At 37.0% G+C, this 20,566-nt stretch overlaps 1 protein-coding gene and 1 long non-coding RNA gene across 2 annotated transcripts in view; both read left to right on the top strand.

Annotated features, from left to right (window-relative positions):
* The window catches only part of LOC127442176 (zinc finger protein 585A-like), a 31,074-nt gene extending 11,423 nt beyond the window's left edge, over nucleotides 1-19,651 (top strand). Inside the window, exons 4-6 of the mRNA XM_051700018.1 lie at nucleotides 16,620-16,663; nucleotides 16,754-16,900; nucleotides 17,059-19,651. Of these exons, the coding sequence (XP_051555978.1) occupies nucleotides 16,620-16,663; nucleotides 16,754-16,900; nucleotides 17,059-18,158 (1,291 nt within the window). The 3' untranslated portion in view covers nucleotides 18,159-19,651. The remainder of the gene's footprint in view (nucleotides 1-16,619; nucleotides 16,664-16,753; nucleotides 16,901-17,058) is intronic.
* LOC127442992 (uncharacterized) lies at nucleotides 6,001-8,151 on the top strand. The gene is made up of 3 exons (XR_007897572.1): nucleotides 6,001-6,059; nucleotides 7,225-7,275; nucleotides 7,629-8,151. It is a non-coding gene; the product is annotated as an uncharacterized LOC127442992 (long non-coding RNA).
* Nucleotides 19,652-20,566: the final 915 nt, after the last annotated feature.

The following is a 20,566-nucleotide window of genomic DNA, read 5'->3' as shown; positions in this document are numbered from 1 at the left end:
AAAGTCATAAAATCTTTAAAAAAGAAACAACAAATTAACATAAAAGAACACAAAGGTTATGCACAGAAAATTGCTTAAAATAGTTATCTTATTATTTTTGTTTTGTTTTCCAGAAAAAATATAACAAGATAAATTTACTTGACAAGCAAAATGGCATAACATATTAAGTCTTATTTTGAGAGAAATCTAACTAAATTCAGTGAGGTTTAAGCTTAAAACAAGAAAAAACGATTTGCCAATGGGGTAATAAAAATAAACTTAATTCAAACATTTTTTCTACATCTGTTGAACGATGGGCGTTTCAATTTCTTCCATTCATTTTAATAGAAGTGGAACTCTCATCTGTAAATCTCATCTGTGATCAGATTTTCTACAGCAATGGCTAGTTGTGCAGCCGAACGATAATGTTAAAACAACAGCAGGTACTAGAGACCAAATTGCTATCAGTGTGAATGAGGCTTTAGAACTCCGATGACTGAAGCGTTTCACACTGTCAGAGATTTTGTTTGCTAGATGTTGCTAGTCTCTGTACTCTGTGTCGCTTGTTAATTTGTTTTGCATCTAATAATAAACATTCTGCAGGGGGAAATACATAAATATAAACTGCAGCAGTGCTCAATGCATCATAACATTAACAAGATTATTAATCTATTAATGTATGATTGAAACTCATTCACAATGCCGAGCAATTTCTGGCACATTATCCAATCAACATCATCCTGCTAAAAATGAGCATTCTGTAGGGCAGGGGTCAGGAAACTTTTTTCACAATTTTAAAAATGTAGTTTGATGCATTTTTTTTTTTAAAAGAGCCATAGCACAAACGAATAATTATTATTTTCAAAAACAAAGTTTTTCAATAAAATAAAATGTTTATATTGCCCATAGTCTACTCAAGAACACAAAAACAAACAAATGTGCATAATTTAATATTGAGTACACGTGTTTGTGCGGGTCTCCATAAAATTACTTCTTTTTACAATTGTTCATGAAAAATTTTACTTCCCTTTTGGGCTGGGCGATAAGTAAAAAATATTTTAATGATAATCGCATTTACAATATCACAATATCAGATTATATGGTCAGTCCCCCTGCCAAGGGTCGGTGAATATTTTTGCTTTATTGATTTTGCTTTAAAAATTTAATTCATTTATTGAAACACGAAAAACGGAAAAGACATTTCTAAATTCAAATTGCACTTTAAACGAAACGAAAAAAGCAATTAAAATAACGAAGTGATTACAATTTTTTATATATAACCTCCTCCCCAAATCCAAACATTTATCCAACAGCCCCATTTGCCATCACGCAAGTATCACAACAGGTGAAAAATTACTTATAGCCTACAAATTAAGAACTAAAAACAATTATAAATGTAAATATAATGATAATAATCATCATAATAAATAAGCCTAATAAATTCCCGTGTTCCCAAAAAATGCCGCCAAATGTGTGTTCTTATCGAGTGTTTTGTTAATACAGTTAATGCTGCCTAAAGAAAGTAAAGTAGAACTCAATTTTGGGTTCAAGGTGAACGTGTCTTGTATTACTTTGTGATTTAATCACTTTCGTCTTTGTTTCTTTAATACAAAGATACCTGTATATATTACTAAACCTGCAGAGTTGCGTTCACAATGTGTAAGAGCGAATTGCTCCGTGGAAATAAAGCGGAACTCACAGTACCTCACGAGATGATCGGAGATCATTTGCAGCATTCTCATAGATTACATTATTCTTCCAAACAGTTTTCAGTTGAATGAAACAGAGAAAAAGGAGTGAAAACTCTTTACATGCGCGTGTTCCAGGAGACCGGGTCCCGTTGCATGCCTCTGAACAAACGGCGAATCATACACGAGCATTGACAGCTTTTCTTTTGTCTGTTTTTAAAAATATAATAAAGTGTGTTTCTTAAAGCGCATGTCTTTTTGACTAACAACATTTCTTGTCTGTTGGGGTAGATGAGCAAAATTACTCACACGTGAAATAGGCTACCTGCATTTGGACGAGGAGCTTACGAACTGGATTGAGCCTCGTCGCATTTGCCGTGTGCTATTTCAGAACCTGGGAGCACATAAAAATAATGAACGTTCGTAAAATAGCTTGTAGAAAATGCTCTTAACAGCTAAGATCAATAGTTATTGGGAAACAAGTCCCAGAACTCTATGCATGTGCATGTCTAGGAGAAGCACTTTCATTGCTCTCGTGAACAGCACGGCTCACTGCGAACACATATCAAATCAGACGCGCATCGGCGGCTTTTCTTTCGTCTGTTCTTCAAAATATAATCGCGTTTCGTCAAACGCACGCCTTTTTGTCTAATTTCTTGTAATATATCACTCTGAGAAGTCTTAAAGGTCGCCTTCCACAATGGCTGGTACATCAGCAAAATACTCTGCATGAAAAATCCACATTTGGTGGGTGTTCATTTCAAACCTTGTTCACCAGGAGTAGGCTGTACGACAAATTTGGGAGAAAGGAAATCAAAACAGTGTCATTGACTTCAAGCTTTGCAATCGCACCCACACTTTCTGCAAGTTTTAAACGATCATGTGTTGGTGAATGGTGAGACACCCGGCGAGCCACTTGATTTTTAACAAAGTCACGTGAGCCATAGGTTCCTGACCCCTGCTGTAAGGGAAAGTGTTGTAAACTGCAGCAATGCTCAGTCATATCAATGAACGATCTTTCAGTGTATCAATCAAACTCAATCAGAATGCTGTCAATTTCTGACATGGTTTTCCACGCATCATTTTTATTACATCCGTGTATGCGGTTACAAACAAATCATAGAGAACAGTGAAATCGATGACAACAACAACTCCATTATCTCAAAGGAGATGGATAACCTCCACTGTCTTCAATCTCTCATTGGTAGTCGCTGCGTGATATCGCTCTGTATTTGCATAAAGGGAAGCTTTTCTCAACTTTGTCGCATCTCTTGAGACGCCCACATCCTGTCGCCAACGGTCGCTATCGCAGGAAGTTGCAAGCTCTCATTGAAAATAAATGGTCTTCAGTCGCATCCAGTGACAGAATTGCTGATGGTGTGAACAGGGCTTGAGACAAGTGAATGGGCCACTGAAGCAGAGCATGGTGGTGAGAACAGATGTTTAATTGACTAGAAACAGCTTTTGTTTTAGTGTTTTTTCGTCTGGTTTATTTCCTACTATTTCAACTTGAGTTAGTATAATTTGTAATTTTCTATTTTCCTTTCTATCAACCTGTGCTGCTGACTTGTAGAGTTTCAAGTTTTCAGTTGTTTATTCAGTTTCATGTGTTTGTGTTGTTACACGGTTAGTGTTACGTAAATATTTCCTTAATTTCTTAATGATGTGGGGTTTTTTTCCTTTAGGTTTTCTTTCTATATTGTATTGGATTATTGAATAAAGTTGATTTGATTTTGTATCAAAATTGCATGTATTATCTTACGTAACCTTCCCCTTTGCTGATACAGTACTCTGAGTTAATAGGGGTTCGTAACAGGGTTCAGTTAATGTATTATTCCTTTGTCACAATTGAATTGACTTTGATACTATGAACATTCTGATTTGATGAAACAAACAAAATATAAGTGTTAGCAAACAATATTTAAGATTCTAGCATGAAGTTTTGTGCATGGATTTTTTTTTTTTTTCTGATCTAATGGATAAAATCAGTTCACACAACTTACAACTGAATGGAAAAGGAGAAAAAAGAAAACAATAAGGAGGCACTGCTTTCGTTTCTGCTTAGTTGCATGCTAGATGCCAGGATTGCTGGGAAATAAGAACAGTGTACACAGTAGTCCAGCAACCACGGCTGGTATGTGCGTATTAGCTTTTGCATTTTCTCACAAATAGAATTTAATTATACATACAGTACACAGTGAATAGGACATTTACTTATAGTCCATGTGAAGTGCTTTTACTTTGAAGTTGCCCTATCACTCTAGTGTGGATCCAGCGAAGTAATTTTTAAGGCATGATCTTCCATGATGTTTTTCTATGAAACTGCTCACTGAGGACTTTAAGACATTACAGACATTACAAAATAATTATATGTAAATCTGCTTTGCAATGATGTGTATTGTGAAAAGTGCTGTACAAATAAAAATAACTTGACTTGAAAATTGAGGCGCTACAGATGCAGTCTCTGAGAATATGCTGTGGGGCACTAACTTCCCCTACAAGATGAGTAGAGATGGGCAAAATGCCTTTGAAAGAAATGCAAACAATTGGCAATGGTTTTCTGGGTTTCCCTAAAAGGGCATAATATTAATGACCTACATTCAATTAAGTCGGTATTTGCTGGGAGAATGCACGAGGCAACATGGAAAGCATAGGCAGATATCTTGGTGCATCAAAGGGTCTAGATAATAGGGATTATATTCATAACGTAGTGTACCATTTTTGGCTCTGCTACTTAGTGAAGTAAAGAAGCAGAACTATTTTTCAGTTGATGTACTTGTTAGCCATTCCATCCATCAGAAATATAGTAATATGACACATGTTTGTACAGATGGATCAATGGACCCAGAGTCTGAGAAAGCAGCAGCAGTTTTTGTACCACAATATCAGGTAATCATTAGGAAAAGATCCCCAGATCATTTATCCGTTTTCACAGTAGAATTATTAGCCATTTTTTGGCTCTCCTGTGGAGGAAGTATGACTACAGAGGGGAATGGTTTGTTCAAACTCTCAGGCAGCCCTGAAAACAGTCTGGCCAATCTGACTGAAGACAAGACTTAATTGAATACCTATATGAATTACATACCCAAGGCATTATCATCACTAGGGTTGCCAACTTTCTACCAGCCAAATATGGGACATTCCAGCTTTAAATACGGAACACTTTTTTTTTTTCCCCAGCGGGGCTCCAGTATGAGAAGCTGCACAAAGGTTAAAGAGGTCTATCTAAAGCTTGTTTACATAGAAAACAATTGAACAAAAATGGCAGACGGACACAAAGCGTTCAGTGTGAACAGCCCCTGATACGGAAATGTTTTCAACATCCAGGAAAAAAAAAACTAATTTCTATCAATCTTCACTTTTAATAAACACGACTTTTTGCCAAAAGTACGAAGCTGCAATCAATAAAGAGACAATATTTTTCTGTCAGCATTTTCTTCCCCATAATTAACTTAAAGATGTTGTAAGCGATTTTTTTCTTGGAAAGATATGCAATTTTCCTACTCCCTGAAAGATATTAATGAAATAAGTGCCCTGAGATATCTCATCTGGTCTCTGTGACAGCTGTAGACTTTGTAAACAGCAAATAAAAATGTGTCCACGGTCCACAGACAATGACGCTTTCTGCCTGTCAATCATTTTGTGCATTTTCATAGTATTGTAGTTTCAGCTAATTATTGAGGCTTAATGCATTTTTATGCCATGTTGTTCATAACAGTTGTCAGTTGAGGGTGCTGTTTTACTACTGTTGTTATTAACAACTGTTTCTGCTCTCAATAAAGCTCATTTGGTATCTTTGGAGTTCAGGGTTTTGGAAAGTGGGGGCATGGCTAATCCAATGGCTCAGTCTCGTGGAAGTAGAACAGCTGAAATCGCCTACAGCACCTTTAATCCTTTTCCATTTTTAACAAGCTTCCTGTTAAAATTTTGGGTCATCAGTTTGTAGACAGAAGGCTATATGACTAATGTGTCAAAAATAGTATTTCATATTTAGTATATTTATCACTAAAAAATGTTTTGTCTCAGTACAAGTCTTAGTAGCAACCATGCATAATAAGGGATTTATATGGAAGACAAAATGCTTAACATGAAAGTGTATTTCTCCTTGTATTACAGTGTCAAGAAAACAAGACAACGTATTAGAGAACTATATTGTGCTTTCTGAAAGATACAAGAACATCAAGAATGTAAACAGAGGTTATGTTTATGTATATTTATTATTATTATTTTCAAAATAATATAGGTTTTTTTCCTTTCGCTCCACACTCCAGCTTAATAGGTGGCGGTAATGCAACTGGATTGCTATCCGCCATTACATATCACAGAAGTTGTTGTTGTTGTGACGTCATAATGTATGCGCTGCAGAATCTGTTGTGATTCGGCTGATTAAAGGTTTGAGTTTTTGAGCGCTTGAGCTTATACAGTATATATTAAACAATACAAAACTTTTAAAAGTGCTTTAACGTTTTTACATAAACCACGTGGAAATATTACGTGAAATCGTTTTGTGTGAGTGATATAAAATTTATACAATGTTTACAATCTCGTTTTGATCCATTGTTTAGGTGAATTAATCATAAAAACAATCTAAACACATCATAACACGAATATAGAGGTTTAAATGAATATGCAAGATTTAATCGTTACATTAATACATAAGATATGTGGAACATGTAATTATTATTTGTATGTGTTTTGCAGCACAATACTGTAAACTGAGCCCATATTTCTCGTATGTTTTTCACACAACGCTTGTTTAATATTTTCATATATGAAAGGTTATACTGTTTAACATTTAGTCATTTAGCAGAAGTTTTTTTTTATCCAAAATCTCACACAACATGCTTAACGAGCAATTTTACATATAAAAGTCATTAATGTGCAATATTTCAAGTTCCCAAATGATCTGTAACAGGCCTACAGAAGTATCAAATAGACAAAGAGAGAAAATGGATTTTTGAAGTGTTTGAAGTTTATAAATAATTTATTTTCCTGAATATGTAGTCAGATCCCAAACACTGATCTTCATTTTTACATTTAATTTAGTAATGTACTGTATTAATTCCTAGAATGTTACAAATGACAGGAAATATGGTGAACAAGTGCTAAAACGGTACTTTCTCTTTAAGGCCAGCGGCAGGGACTTTAACAGAAGTATTTGTTTCGGTCTGATGGCTTCTTTTCAGTATCCGTGCCATGTGTGATTAGAAATTAAATGTTGTTTTTGTTGTTTTTGATCAATACCTGACTAAATGGTTTTAAAAATAGAAATTTTTCAATGACAGTTGGACTGCGTGGGTCTCGTCTTTGGAAACACATTACACAGAAAAGGTCTAAACCTTTACTATCAGCACGCAGTGAAAAGATCTCTGTGCTGAACTTCTTCGCCACCACACTCCTCAATCACTGGTGGCTAATCACAGACATTTTTAATTGCATATGCGAGTGATATACACTGCTTGCGCATAGAATTAAAAAAAGCGATTTTAGGATTTTAAGAATTGACATCGGGATTGTTCCAATGAAGATTAAACGGAAAATCTCTGTTTTTGCCCAGCCCTAGATCCAAACGTGTGAGGCAGCAAGAACCTTTGGGCCAAATGTGGAAGTAAGCTGTCACTTTTGGCCTAGATCTGGCATGGCCAAACTTTCACCATATATGTTTTACCAAAGCTTTAGAATTGGAGGGAATTTTCTCTTGGGTCACAACTGGCATTGAGGTATTTGGCCCAGATGACAACACCCAGCTGAGAGACATGTGTAGCTTGGCTATGGCAAGCCATGGAAAATGCTGACTTGTGGTTAACATTTGGTTTATGCTTGGTGTAGTGTTATTCTTGTGATTTAAAAATGATTTGAAATATACCCTTTATATTAATCTCTGAAATAATGTCTGATGTGTTGCTAATAATGTTAGAATAGCGTGATTCTAATTTTTTTAAATCTTTTTTTTCCCGACAGGTTGCAGTGAAAAAGATAAGGCCCATGGGTGAGATTTTACAAAAAATGTAAATGCACACAGACTGAAGACATTTATAATATGACTAAGGTGCTATAAGTGATTTTAGCCATTCTGGAACTTCCGTTCTGCAGCTGTTGAATTGGACATGCCCCCTCTTTCAAAAAACCCGCCCTCCAAAAATGCCGTTGAGAACAACACCAAACAGTAGCACAGCATTGTGTCTTCTCACGGTTGCCAAACACAACAGTAGCAAAATATCACCCTCAGCTGACAACTGACAAATCTGAATATGGCATTTAACCTGAATGATCCACTTTAACTACTACACTAAGAGAAATGACAAAATGATTGACAAGCAGAAAGCACATCAAAGTCTTCTGATTGTCTGACCAAATAATGTGACCACGACCAATGAAAATTATTGTAAAAATATGCATTAGACAATTCTAACCACTTTCAATGGCACTACCAACATCAATTCACTTGTGTAATGTTTAACATGCTATTTGTACTTCAAATAAAAAAGATTGTGATTTAATTTTTGTGGTTATTGTTTGATTTACTGTGGAGTAAATTAAAGTATAGAGTTGGCTTGTTGTTCTTCTGGTTCAATTCTGGAAGAATACTGTCATTAGCTATGTTACCATCTAAGCTGCGAATTTAATTTATGTAAAAAAAAACATCACAAAAACAATGTGCGAATAAAGCCGTGTTTCCATCCAAGGGTGTTCAAAAGGATGAAATCATCACTTCTGGAGAAACTGTAACCACTGTGAGTGTTTTATTAATAAAATACTGGCGGTTTAGAGCACGCAGACAAAACACTGTAAAGAACTTATTTGGGAGCGACAGCGCGTCACACACTTCTGAGCACTATATTTGTGTGTTCATCCATCCTTATGACTATACCATGCGGATCTGTAAGATATTTTTAAAACTCTTTGTAGGCTTTGGATTTTCTAGACACCATTATTTCAGGATGACCAGAGCAACATTTCAGATGCAATGATTGGCCCGCTGGTTAGTCCAGTAATGAATGAGTTTTTCAGTCACATGACCTTCTTAATGCGCAACTTTTATTCCAAACATTTCTTCTTATCAAATAAAAATGTATCCACCTCAAGCAAGCGTATACATTTTTTAATGCGCATTTTGGAGATTTATTAGCATCTTAGTGTTTCCATCCAGCAGTTTTTATGCGATATCCCAAAATGTGCATTAAAAAAACATTGATGGAAATATAGCTATTGAGTCTATCAGCCACATGTGGGCCACATAAGGGCCGCCAGGCCTTAACAGAACTCGGCCAAACAAGAATTATATTCAAGGCCTGGACAACATGAACTTTTCTTATTTTGGCACTGTAATGGTGGAGTTATCCATCATCGATACAATATCGTGAGAAAAATGCTATGACGTAGCCTCTACGCAGTGTTTGCATTTATAGTTCTACATTGGTATATGTGCATCGTTCTGCGAGTACACAGTCAAAATGCTCATGTATTAAGAGAAAATGTCTTCATTTTTGAAATTACTATAAATTGCATATATTAAAAAAGTTATGTAATTCATGGGTTCAAAAGTATTTATTAAACTGTTGTAGCATTAAAAACGAGTTCAAAGTATGTGAACATGTTGAGATTCAGGTACATCTGAAAATTGAGTTAATGTTCTATATATACAATTTATCATAGATGTTCATCGTGAAATATATTAAATATGCTAAATGTTTTTTGTGTGTTTGTAAGTAATGACCATTTTTTGGGGTGAACTATACCTTTAAATGTGCTTATAAATGTAAATAAACCTGTATAAATGTGGTCATTTATTTTTCATTTTGGCAGATCTCGTCCTCATCCTTGAAATGACACCTACATGAGAGAATGATGGAGATTATTAAAGAGTAGAGTGAAGACATCAGTATTCCAGATCTATGTGCAATGAAAAAGGAAGATACCAAGGAACAAAAAGGTTAGTGTCCGTGAGTCCTGAATCAGTGTTTGTTATTTACCTCAGTATTTATTAGTGCTGACCATTGATTAAAATATTAAATCATGATTAATTGCTTTAAGTTTCATACTTAATCGCAGATCATTTGACTATATGCGTCTTTTCCTGTTAAAATGCATTTATTTTCTTAGAACAGAAAACAAAACAATATGTAACAAGTATGTTTATTAACATTTTCCAAACAAAGCCTTCCACAGTAAAATTATAGAAATGCACTAAAATGGCAAAACCAATTCAAGTAACATTAAATGTTTCCTTTCATTTAGAGGTTGACTAACTGAAAGAACCACTTAGACACACCATCATGTTCTCTCACACACTATCAAACCTCTCACGCATATTACAAAACCTTTTTGTTTGATTGTTTGTGTAAGAGAGTTTGATACTGTGTGTGAGAGGCTTTGGGTTTGTGTGAGAGAGACTTTCTAAATGACGTGCAGAAAGCATGAAACTGTGAGCTCAGATAGACTCTAGCAATGACTAAATGGGTGAATAACAAGTATGATACTTTATTTTAAATGGAAATCCAACTGTTATAAGCATTTATTATCATATAATTATTAATATGTTATTTCTGCTAAAACTGTTGCTAGAATCATTTCCGTCAATCTTACGACTTTGGTCACACATACGTAGCATCAAAACTGAACTTTTCAGGTAATGTTACAACTTCTCATTCAGGGAAATAGTCAGGGTTAAATTTATGGGTATTTTCGAATGAGTTGTGTTCACACATGACATCTAAACTGAAAATTGCAATAATTTACTCACTCTCATGCCATCCTAGATGTGTATGACTTTCTTCAGCAGAACATCAACAAAGATTTTTAAAGGATATCTCAGTTCTGTAGGTCCATACAATGCAAGTGAATGGTGATCAAACCTTTAAAGTTCCAAAAAGGACATTAAGGCAGCATAAAAGTAATCCATATGAGTGGTTAAATCCATGTGTGGTGATGTGGCCGAGCGACATCTGTGGAGAATGAGGCTGGGAGAGGAAGAGTGGTAAGGATTGACACCTGTGGGAAATGATCCCAAACAGCTGTTTTTTGTTGCAGTGAGAGCTGGAGAGGGATAAAAGGGCAATCCAGGCCGCCGGAAGGGAGAGAGAGAGAGAGACGCACGCAGCAATCGTGTGCCATCATTTATGTTATGCTGAAAAGCAAATGTTTGTTACACTGTGTCTTGGCGATATAAGTGTGGGTGAAAACAGACAAAAATATAACTCCTTTTTCACCATGAACCTTGACATCTGTAGTCTCCTTGGCGATCATGATTTCAAGCTCTATTACACTTCCTAGTGCTTAACACACCCGGAACACTAGATAATGCTAGGAAGTGTACACGAGCTTGAAAACATGATTGCCAAGGACACTGCAGAAAGATTTATAGTTAAAAGGAGTGACTATTTGGTCTGTTCTCACCCAAAACCGATTGGATCGCTTCAGAAGACATTGATTAGCCAGCAGCCATATCACCCTGTAGCTCTAGACTGGTTGCCCACTGAAGCTAAGTAGGGTTGAATCCGGTCAGTTCCTGGACGGGAGACCTTCTGGGAAAAACTAAGATTGCTGCTGAAAAAGATGTTATTGAGGCCAGCAGTAGGCTTACCACCTCTAGTGGCTCAAATGGGCAAACTGTAAGTGTGTTTAACACCTGTACTAATTCCCAGACCGGGATGGTAGTGGGGCGAAAAAAGGCTTTTAGACATTTTGTACCATGCAGAATTCTGCTGACCATAGAAGGTTGCCCTCAGAGGTCCTGAGCGGTCGCTATGGTAGTGACCTATACTTTGAGCATGGATTGAGTGAGTCTGACAGCCAAATGCTGGTATAAACTGAACTTAAATTTGACAGGCAGATTGCGAAGAAAAGTGAGATCTGTTGCTAAACTTAAATCTGTCCTATCACTGAATTTTCTGGGGAAAGAAATTCATGCTTTTATTTCATCATGCCACACCATGCTCTGTACATGGGAATAAATCAGTCTTCTCCATCTCGCCTGCAGCTGGTTCAGAATGCTGCGGCAAGGTTCCAGACTAATCTAGGAAGTGGGACCAAATATCACCAATCCTGGCCTCTCTTCACTGGTTACCGGTTCAGTTCAGAATACAATATAAGGTGGTGTTGTCTTTTAGATCTGCCAACCAACTGCTTCTTAAAGTTCCCCAGTCACGCTTAAATTGTAAAGGGGATTGCGCTTCTCCGGTGCTACCCCAAGATTGTGGAATGATTTATCGCTGTCCATCAGGTCCTCTACGTCTATAGATATGTTTAAAACTTGTCTTAAGATGCACTTGTTTTCTATAGCATTTGCAACATCATATCAGTCAATGTGTGCTGAACAGACCCAACTGTGTGTTTCTCTTTTGTGTTCTTATGCATTTTTATGTACATTTCTTTGTTTTTATTTATGCTAATATACACCCACTGAGCACTTTATTAGGAACACCTCTACACCTACTAACTCATGCGATTAATCAGCCAATTGTGTGGCGGCAGTGCAATGAATAAGATCATGAAGGTACGGGTCAGGAGCTTATGTTAATGTTCACATCAACCGTAAGAATTGAGGAAAAAATTTAATCTCAGTAATTTCGACTGTGGCATAATTTTTGGTGCCAGATGGGCTGGTTTGAGTATTTCTGTAACTGCTGATCTCCTGGGATTTTCATGCACAACTGTCTCTAGAGTTTATTGGTGCCAAAAACAAAAATCATCCAGTAAGCGGCAGTTCTGCAGACGGAAGTAACGAGAGAGTTCAACGGAGAATGGCCAGACTGGTTTGAGCTGAGAGAAAGGCTACGGTAACTCAGATAACCATTCAGTTAGGGCTGTAACAATTATGAAATTTGGCTGATGATTAATTGTCAAACAAATAATTGCGATTATGATGATTACTTGTTCGTTTTAGGGCTTTCACGATTATGACAATTTATTGTCATACAAATTGTCATGCTTTTGTCGTAGTTGTTTGTGTGCTTCATAAACCTTAAAGGGATAGCTTACCCAAAAATATAATTCTCTCATCATTTACTCACCCTCATGCCATTCCAGATGTGTATGACTTTCTTTCTTCAGAAGAACACAACAAAGATTTTTAGAAGAATATCTCAGCTCTGTAGGTCCATACAATGCAAGTGGATGATGATCAGCACTTTAAAGCTCAGAAGCACAGAAAAATCAATAGTGGTGCACTGATCAGGAAATACCGATCACTGATTATTTTTAACACAGATTGGCCGATAAAAATTTTTTAAGTGCCCTTTGCCATACTTTTTCCATTTAAATGCTGCAGTTACATGTTTATGCCCCACACAGTAACATTACATTAAAATTACATTAATTGTTAATTGCTAACATTTATTTGTATGGAAAACATTCATGAATAGTTCTGTTGTCACTAACAAAGGTCTGGCAACATTAAAAACATTGAGAGCATCACACACAGAAGAGATATGTTAAAAAATAAGAAATGTATATCCATAACAAGCTCCAAAACTGCTCCAGTGAGAAATCATTAGGATCTATTTTGTTGTGCACCATCTTTGGTGTTTTGTTGTAACATAGTGTTTCTCAATCCTTTTCTAAAGTACAACTAACACTACACATTTTGGATGTCTGCTTTATCCAACACACCCGATTCTACTGATTAGCTCATTAGTAGAATGCTCCTTGACCTGAATTGAGTATGTCAAATAAGGGAGATTTCCAAAATGTGTAGTGTTAGTGGTCCACTTACCCCAATTGTAACACAATCACTAATTATTAAGCAAATGCGTGAAGACACAGTGCCGTTAAGGTTAAACTTTAATTCTTCTTTTTAGTGGTATTGAGAGCAACAATAATCTGATTTAAATTGGTATCCTCACAGAATAGTGCTGTGATGAGTGACTGATTAGATATTAAGAGCACCTGGAGAAGAGCGTGCTTGTTTGATTGACCTGCAAGGGAGTGAAGCTGAAAGCTCTTGATCACTCAAACAGTCTCTATCGCTCCACATAACATTTGATTGTCATGACTCGCGTTATATCACGTATAGTATAATTTGTATTTGTATGTTTATTTCTTGTTTAATTCGTTTTTATACCTGTTTGCAGTATCTTTGTCCTCTCTGTGCTCACTGTGCAGCGAGTCAGAATTACTACCGTAATAACTCTTGAAAATGGGCAAGTTAATATTCATACTCGTGTAATTCTTACACATTCTTTAACAACCTGGTGTATTTATCTGAATTACAGCATGTCTGAAAGTTTAAATTCACGAATGCTTAGAATTGCCAATAGCTCACCCTCCAGAGGCCACACTGTAATGTTTTAAAGTCTGAGCAAGCGCTCATTCATTAGAGTCGCAGTGATTCCCTGTGTGCTGCAAAAAAGATTGGCTCAGTTCACGCGTGAACATGCCAACGCGCTTACATCACGCAAGAGGCTGCGTGAACTGAGTCCCCTCATGGACGTTCATTGGAGAGTGCCCAGAAGTAAATAATTATAGTGAAAAGGACTTAAATATTGATCTGTTTCACACCCAAAGCAACCGTTTCACTTTCGAAGATATTCATTTAACAACTGGAGTCATATGGATTACTTTTACTATGATTTTCTGTGCTTTTTGGAGCTTTAAAGTGTTGCTCACCATCCATTTGTATAGATCTACAGAGGAGAGATATTTTTCTGAAAATCTTCGTTTGTGTTCTGCTGAAGAAAGTCAAACACATCTGGGATGGCATGAGGGTGAGTAAATGATGAGATAAAGTGTACAATAGTAAAATATTTCTATCCAAAATTCTTTCACATTCCCAGATTAAACCCACAAGCCCTTATTTCACATGAAGAAAGACCTTTGAGTTTCTTCATTCTATCATCTCCTGGCTTGACACAGGGCTCCTCTGTTTTACTGTGCATCATTAACACAACGTGTATGAGCCCACCACGACAAATAACATTTGTCATTACATTATCATTAAATTAATGTGAAACCGGAGAGTTTTGCATTCACTAAATCCTTATTTATATTTAGGCACTAATACCTGTAGATGCGATCTGTGGTGTGGCTCAGTGAAACGGTCAAAGTTGAATTGAATGAGACACTCAAACGTGCCATTCATTCCCTCATTTGGATTGTAAAATATGATTGGAAATTATAGTGCACAATAACCACAGTTATCACAAATAACCGCAATCAAACGATTATTTAATAATCGTGACGGGCCTACACTCAATTGTACAATTGGCTTAACAGTGACGCATCATTGAGGTGAAGATGACTGTGTTAGTGATGACTGAGTCAGCACTAAAGAGGTCTCATCCATAGCACGCCTTGCAGAGCGACAGCAGCTACAGTGGCCATTAAGCGCAGCATTCACTCTTTTGGTACTGACGCATTCAAGTGTAGGAGAATGGACTAAATGCATTTGTCGGTCAGGTCCAGACATGGTTAACGATTCGAGTTTCATTCCTAGGAAGGAAATTGCTGATTGTGCACTTACACGCTCTTTGCCCAGTTGCCCTTGAGACCCCAATGTGCTAGCACAGGACTCTGTGCTTGAATGCTTGTACCTTCGATTGAGCTATAAACAAGCTGCTCTGCCTCAGCAGAGTGAGGTCAGCATCTACACATTCATGCATGTCTAAAGGGCCAAGGACAATGCAAGGGGATATTTGCACATACGCATCTGAAAAAAATCGCTTGACACTAACCATTTCAGTGGACGGACGTGAGACAAAATCTGTCTCTGAGTAACTAACTCGAATGGAGACTTATTAGTGTCCAGTTCAGGTGCCTGAAGTCTAGTATGGGCCCCAGCCCTCCATCCTACTTGCCGACTGAAGAATTAATTGTTGCAAAAGCCGCTCTGTGCCTCACATACCGGTACTTCCTCTATCGCATCTTTGGTGAGGAGGCATTGTACCTCTGAGCGTAAAATTGACGAGTCCCGCACCATATGATAGAGGAAAGAACAAGGTTGAGGCTTCTGAGCTGGTCACCTTACAAAGCACAAAGGCCTGTTCAACTGTGCTCAGTGTGTTACCGCTGGTAGCTGAAGGGAACCACTGAGGGAGTGGTTGCTCAGCACAACTGAGTCGGCTTAGCTGGATTATTGCTCACTTCTATGAACATGTTTGTGTCTTATGCAACTGCTAATAGGTTTGTCAATTGTGGTGGGGCATACAACGGTGGCAAAAGCGAGAGCGTTATCCTGGGAATACGGAAAACAACCCTCCACAGGTTCTATTCAGCATTCATACCTCATAAAGAGTATTTAAGTTTGTGTTCTGTTTCAACACAAAATCTTTCAGAATGAAAGTGAGCTGCTAGAGCCAAGGATTGAGTTTCATGCACTCCATTGGCTCTTTAATTTCTTCAACATACTCTTTTAGTGGTGCAATTTAAACACACTACAAAGAGTTTTGGAGAGGTGCTTCTTTGCTGGTGCATGAACAGAGAAGAGTGGGTCTTGTTCCTGATGAAAAGTTCTGATGATATGAAGCTGGCTTCTGCTGTTATGCTCACGATGACATCAGCATATGCGGTGAACTAAGCTTCAACAGCCACTCAAATTAGCGTGATGGTATAGGGTTTCAAGGTCCTGCCCCCTGACTTGAGCTACCTTAGTGTCAGCTTCTGATGCAGTGTCAAAGTTACCTTCTTGAAAGGGAACTAAAGTAACACCACCAGTCATCACGTTATTCTTTGGCCAAGTGTAAGCCACACGTCTACTTTTAACTCAAGTTCTGCCTTTAAGCATATAGTCATCTAAAGCATTGCACAATATTACCCTTAAGCATATAATCGCATCCATTTTTTGGTTGATACACAGCTATGCTTACATTCGGTCATGAAGTCAAGTTTCCTTGTGTAATATATAAACGTTTCACTGCCTAGCAATGGTTGTATTTGGTAAACAGTGTAATTGCATTTACTAAAACAAGGTGTTATTGTAAAAATTAAGAAATTTTGTTTTTTTTTGTTTTTTGACAGATCTGATCCTCCATACCACACAGTGATCGTAATTCAAGCCTGCAGTGAAGCGACTCTCACTGCAATTCACCAATAAATGCTGTGATTATTTCCATTGTCCCATAAGTGAAGAAAGAAAACAGGTGGTATATGAGGAACAACTCCAAGTGTAATCACTGAAGCCTACTGGCAAACTATTGCAAAAATGAAGTTTGTTAAAGAGGAGTTTAAGGAGGAGAGTGAAGACATGAGTCATCCAGAGCCACACAGAAATAAAAATGAAGATACTGAGGAACAAAAAGGTAACAAAGCTTACTAAATGAGAATTACACAACTAACCCTCAGCATATCGAAGATCACATAAAGTAGATACTTGGCCTTTGTTGCTTACTGGCATTAAATAGCGATACAATTGTATTTATTTTTTCACATTTGTCTCAATTTACCATGTTCATTTTAGACTTAATAAAAATAAAAGAAGAAAGTCAAGAACTGAATGACGTGGAGGAGAAATACCATCAGTATCATACATTTGAGAATTTCATGACTGGTGGAGAATCATTTAGTGGCTCAAAGACTGAAAAGAATTTCTCACTGAAAAGATCTCAAAGAGTAAGAGCCAAAAATTACTTCACCTGCTGTCACTGTGGAAAGAGTTTCATAAAAAAAAGAAACTTTAACACTCACTTAACAATTCACTCTGGAGAGAAGCCCTTCCCCTGCCATCAATGTGGTAAGAGTTTCAAAGATAAAGGAAATCTTCAGCGTCACGTAAGAATTCACACTGGAGAGAAACCTTTCAAATGTCTTCAGTGTAGAAAGAGTTTCACACAAGCAGGCCATCTCACAGTTCATCTGCAGTATCACTCTGGATTAAGGCAATTTAACTGTGAACAGTGTGGCAAGAAATTTACGCGGAAATCACATCTAATGGTACACATGACAACTCATACTAATGAGAAGCCTTGCGTGTGTTCTTTTTGTGGAAAGAGTTTTTCTCACTCAGGACACCTGAAAACACATGAGAGAGTGCATACTGGAGAGAAGCCATACCACTGCACTTCATGTGGGAAAAGTTTCACAAAGAGAGGAAATCTAGATGTTCACATGAAAATTCACACTGGACAGAAGCCCTTCCCCTGCCATCAGTGTGGAAAGAGTTTCAGAGAGAAAGGAGGTCTTCAGCGTCACATGAGAATTCACACTGGAGAGAAGCCTTTCACTTGTTCTCAATGTGGAAAGAGTTTCACACAAGTAGGCCATCTCACAATTCATCTGCAATATCACTCTGGATTAAGACCATTTAACTGTGATCAGTGTGGAAAGAAATTTATGCGTGCATCACATCTAAAGGTACACATGACAACACACACAAATGAGAAACCTTACGTGTGTTCTTTTTGTGGAAAAAGTTTTGCTCGCTCAGGTCACCTGAAAGTACATGAGAGAGTGCATACTGGAGAGAAGCCATACCACTGCACTTCATGTGAGAAGAGTTTCAGCCAATCACGTAGTCTAAAGACTCATTTAAAAAAGTGTTGCCTTAAGTTATCATTGTGAGAAAAGTTACACTTATGTATTTAATAACACAACTTCAGTCAGTTTACTAGATCTGCTATAGTTTGAAAGTCATAAATTCATTTTAAAAACATAAAAGAACAGGAAAAATGCATACATTGCTAATAATTATCTTCATTTGTATTTTTGTCTTTTTACAGTAAAAATATCTAAACATTCTTTAAACAAGATACATTTACTTGACAAGAGAAATGGCGTAAGATATTAAATCTTCTTTTGGGAGAAATCTAACTGAATTCAGCGAGGTTGAAGTTTAAAAGAAGAATTTGCCAATGGGGTGAGAAAAATAAACTTTTAATTTATTTTTCTTACCCCATTGTCAGATTTTTTTCTCTCTTGTTTTAAGCATAAATTTGACAAAATGTGGTCAGATTTCACTGAAAACAAGACTTAATTTCTTTCGCCATTTTGCTTGTTAACTAAATATTTCATGTTTTATAAATGCTTAGATATTTTTATTTAGAAACAAAACAAAATAATTAGAAATAGTTACAAAATAAACTAATAAACTTTTTTTTTTGTTGTAGTGTATAAATGATCATAACCATGTATAACAGGTTATGTATAACATTAGAATGACAGAAATACCTTCAGCATTTTACATAAAAAGAGTGAAATCAAATTGGGGTTCAATTCATGTATTATTCCTCTGTCACAATTGAACTGATGTTGATCAACATGATACATAAACCTTCTAAAAACATCAAATTAAGGCACTGTTTATACCTGGCATTATTACACGGCACTCTGGAATAATCTTTTCTGATTGGTCAATGTCGCCAACAACCGCACATCCGGGGATTAAAACATATCAGACCGATCATTCGGCTATTGAAAGTCATCTTTCCTGCTTTTAGGATCACTTTGTGTAATCACCCTCTCAGGGTTTATTTTGTGATAACAACCGGATGACTGTACATTATCCCTTACTTAACATGCATTTTGGTCAATCCGGTAACAAGTGGTCAAATGAGACACATTAACGTTTACACCTGACTGTGTCTCCTTTGTCCACTTGTGAATGCATTTCTTAGAAGGGAGGGTGTATGGGCAGGTCTCTGATTGCTTCATTACATATGTAAAAAGGTGAGTCAAAAACAACATAGTGAATGGTAAAGTGAATGGAAAAGTAGACTAAGGAAAAGATAGTAATACAGCTGCTTTTAATTTTGCTTTGATATCCGCATGACCACGCAGAATGTTTTGAGTGATTGGTATGAATGTGATTTAATGAAATAAATATACTGTCTGCATGTGCTGTGTGCTGCAAAGTGAATGTGTGAAGCCGCTCATATGCTGAAAACTCCACATTTTATGTGCATCGCACGCTGTGCTTGTTGAAGTAAAAACAGAGCACTTATTCACTGTGACAAGCGCAGCGCCTGCAGACTATATATTTATATAATTAAATCACAATAATCACATTGGCTCATATACAGGTGCATCTCAATAAATTAGAATGTCATGGAAAAGTTCATTTATTTCAGTAATTCAACTCAAATTGTGAAACTCATGTATTAAATAAATTCAATGCACACAGACTGAAGTAGTTTAAGTCTTTGGTTCTTTTAATTGTGATGATTTTGGCTCACATTTAACAAAAACCCACCAATTCACTATCTCAAAAAATTAGAATACATCATAAGACCAATAAAAAAAAACATTTTTAGTGAATTGTTGGCCTTCTGGAAAGTATGTTCATTTACTGTATATGTACTCAATACTTGGTAGGGGCTCCTTTTGCTTTAATTACTGCCTCAATTCGGCGTGGCATGGAGGTGATCAGTTTGTGGCACTGCTGAGGTGGTATGGAAGCCCAGGTTTCTTTGACAGTGGCCTTCAGCTCATCTACATTTTTTGGTCTCTTGTTTCTCATTTTCCTCTTGACAATACCCCATAGATTCTCTATGGGGTTCAGGTCTGGTGAGTTTGCTGGCCAGTCAAGCACACCAACACCATGGTCATTTAACCAACTTTTGGTGCTTTTGGCAGTGTGGGCAGGTGCCAAATCCTGCTGGAAAATGAAATCAGCATCTTTAAAAAGCTGGTCAGCAGAAGGAAGCATGAAGTGCTCCAAAATTAATTGGTAAATGGGTGCAGTGACTTTGGTTTTCAAAAAACACAATGGACCAACACCAGCAGATGACATTGCACCCCAAATCATCACAGACTGTGGAAACCTAACACTGGACTTCAAGCAACTTGGGCTATGAGCTTCTCCACCCTTCCTCCAGACTCTAGGACCTTGGTTTCCAAATGAAATACAAAACTTGCTCTCATCTGAAAAGAGGACTTTGGAACACTGGGCAACAGTCCAGTTCTTCTTCTCCTTAGCCCAGGTAAGACACCTCTGACGTTGTCTGTGGTTCAGGAGTGGCTTAACAAGAGGA

The sequence above is a fragment of the Myxocyprinus asiaticus genome, chromosome 6 (assembly GCF_019703515.2).
Source record: "Myxocyprinus asiaticus isolate MX2 ecotype Aquarium Trade chromosome 6, UBuf_Myxa_2, whole genome shotgun sequence".
Lineage (NCBI taxonomy): Eukaryota > Metazoa > Chordata > Actinopteri > Cypriniformes > Catostomidae > Myxocyprinus > Myxocyprinus asiaticus.
The sequence above is the reverse complement of the archived record's forward strand: the minus strand, read 5'-3'. Positions and strand labels throughout refer to the sequence as shown.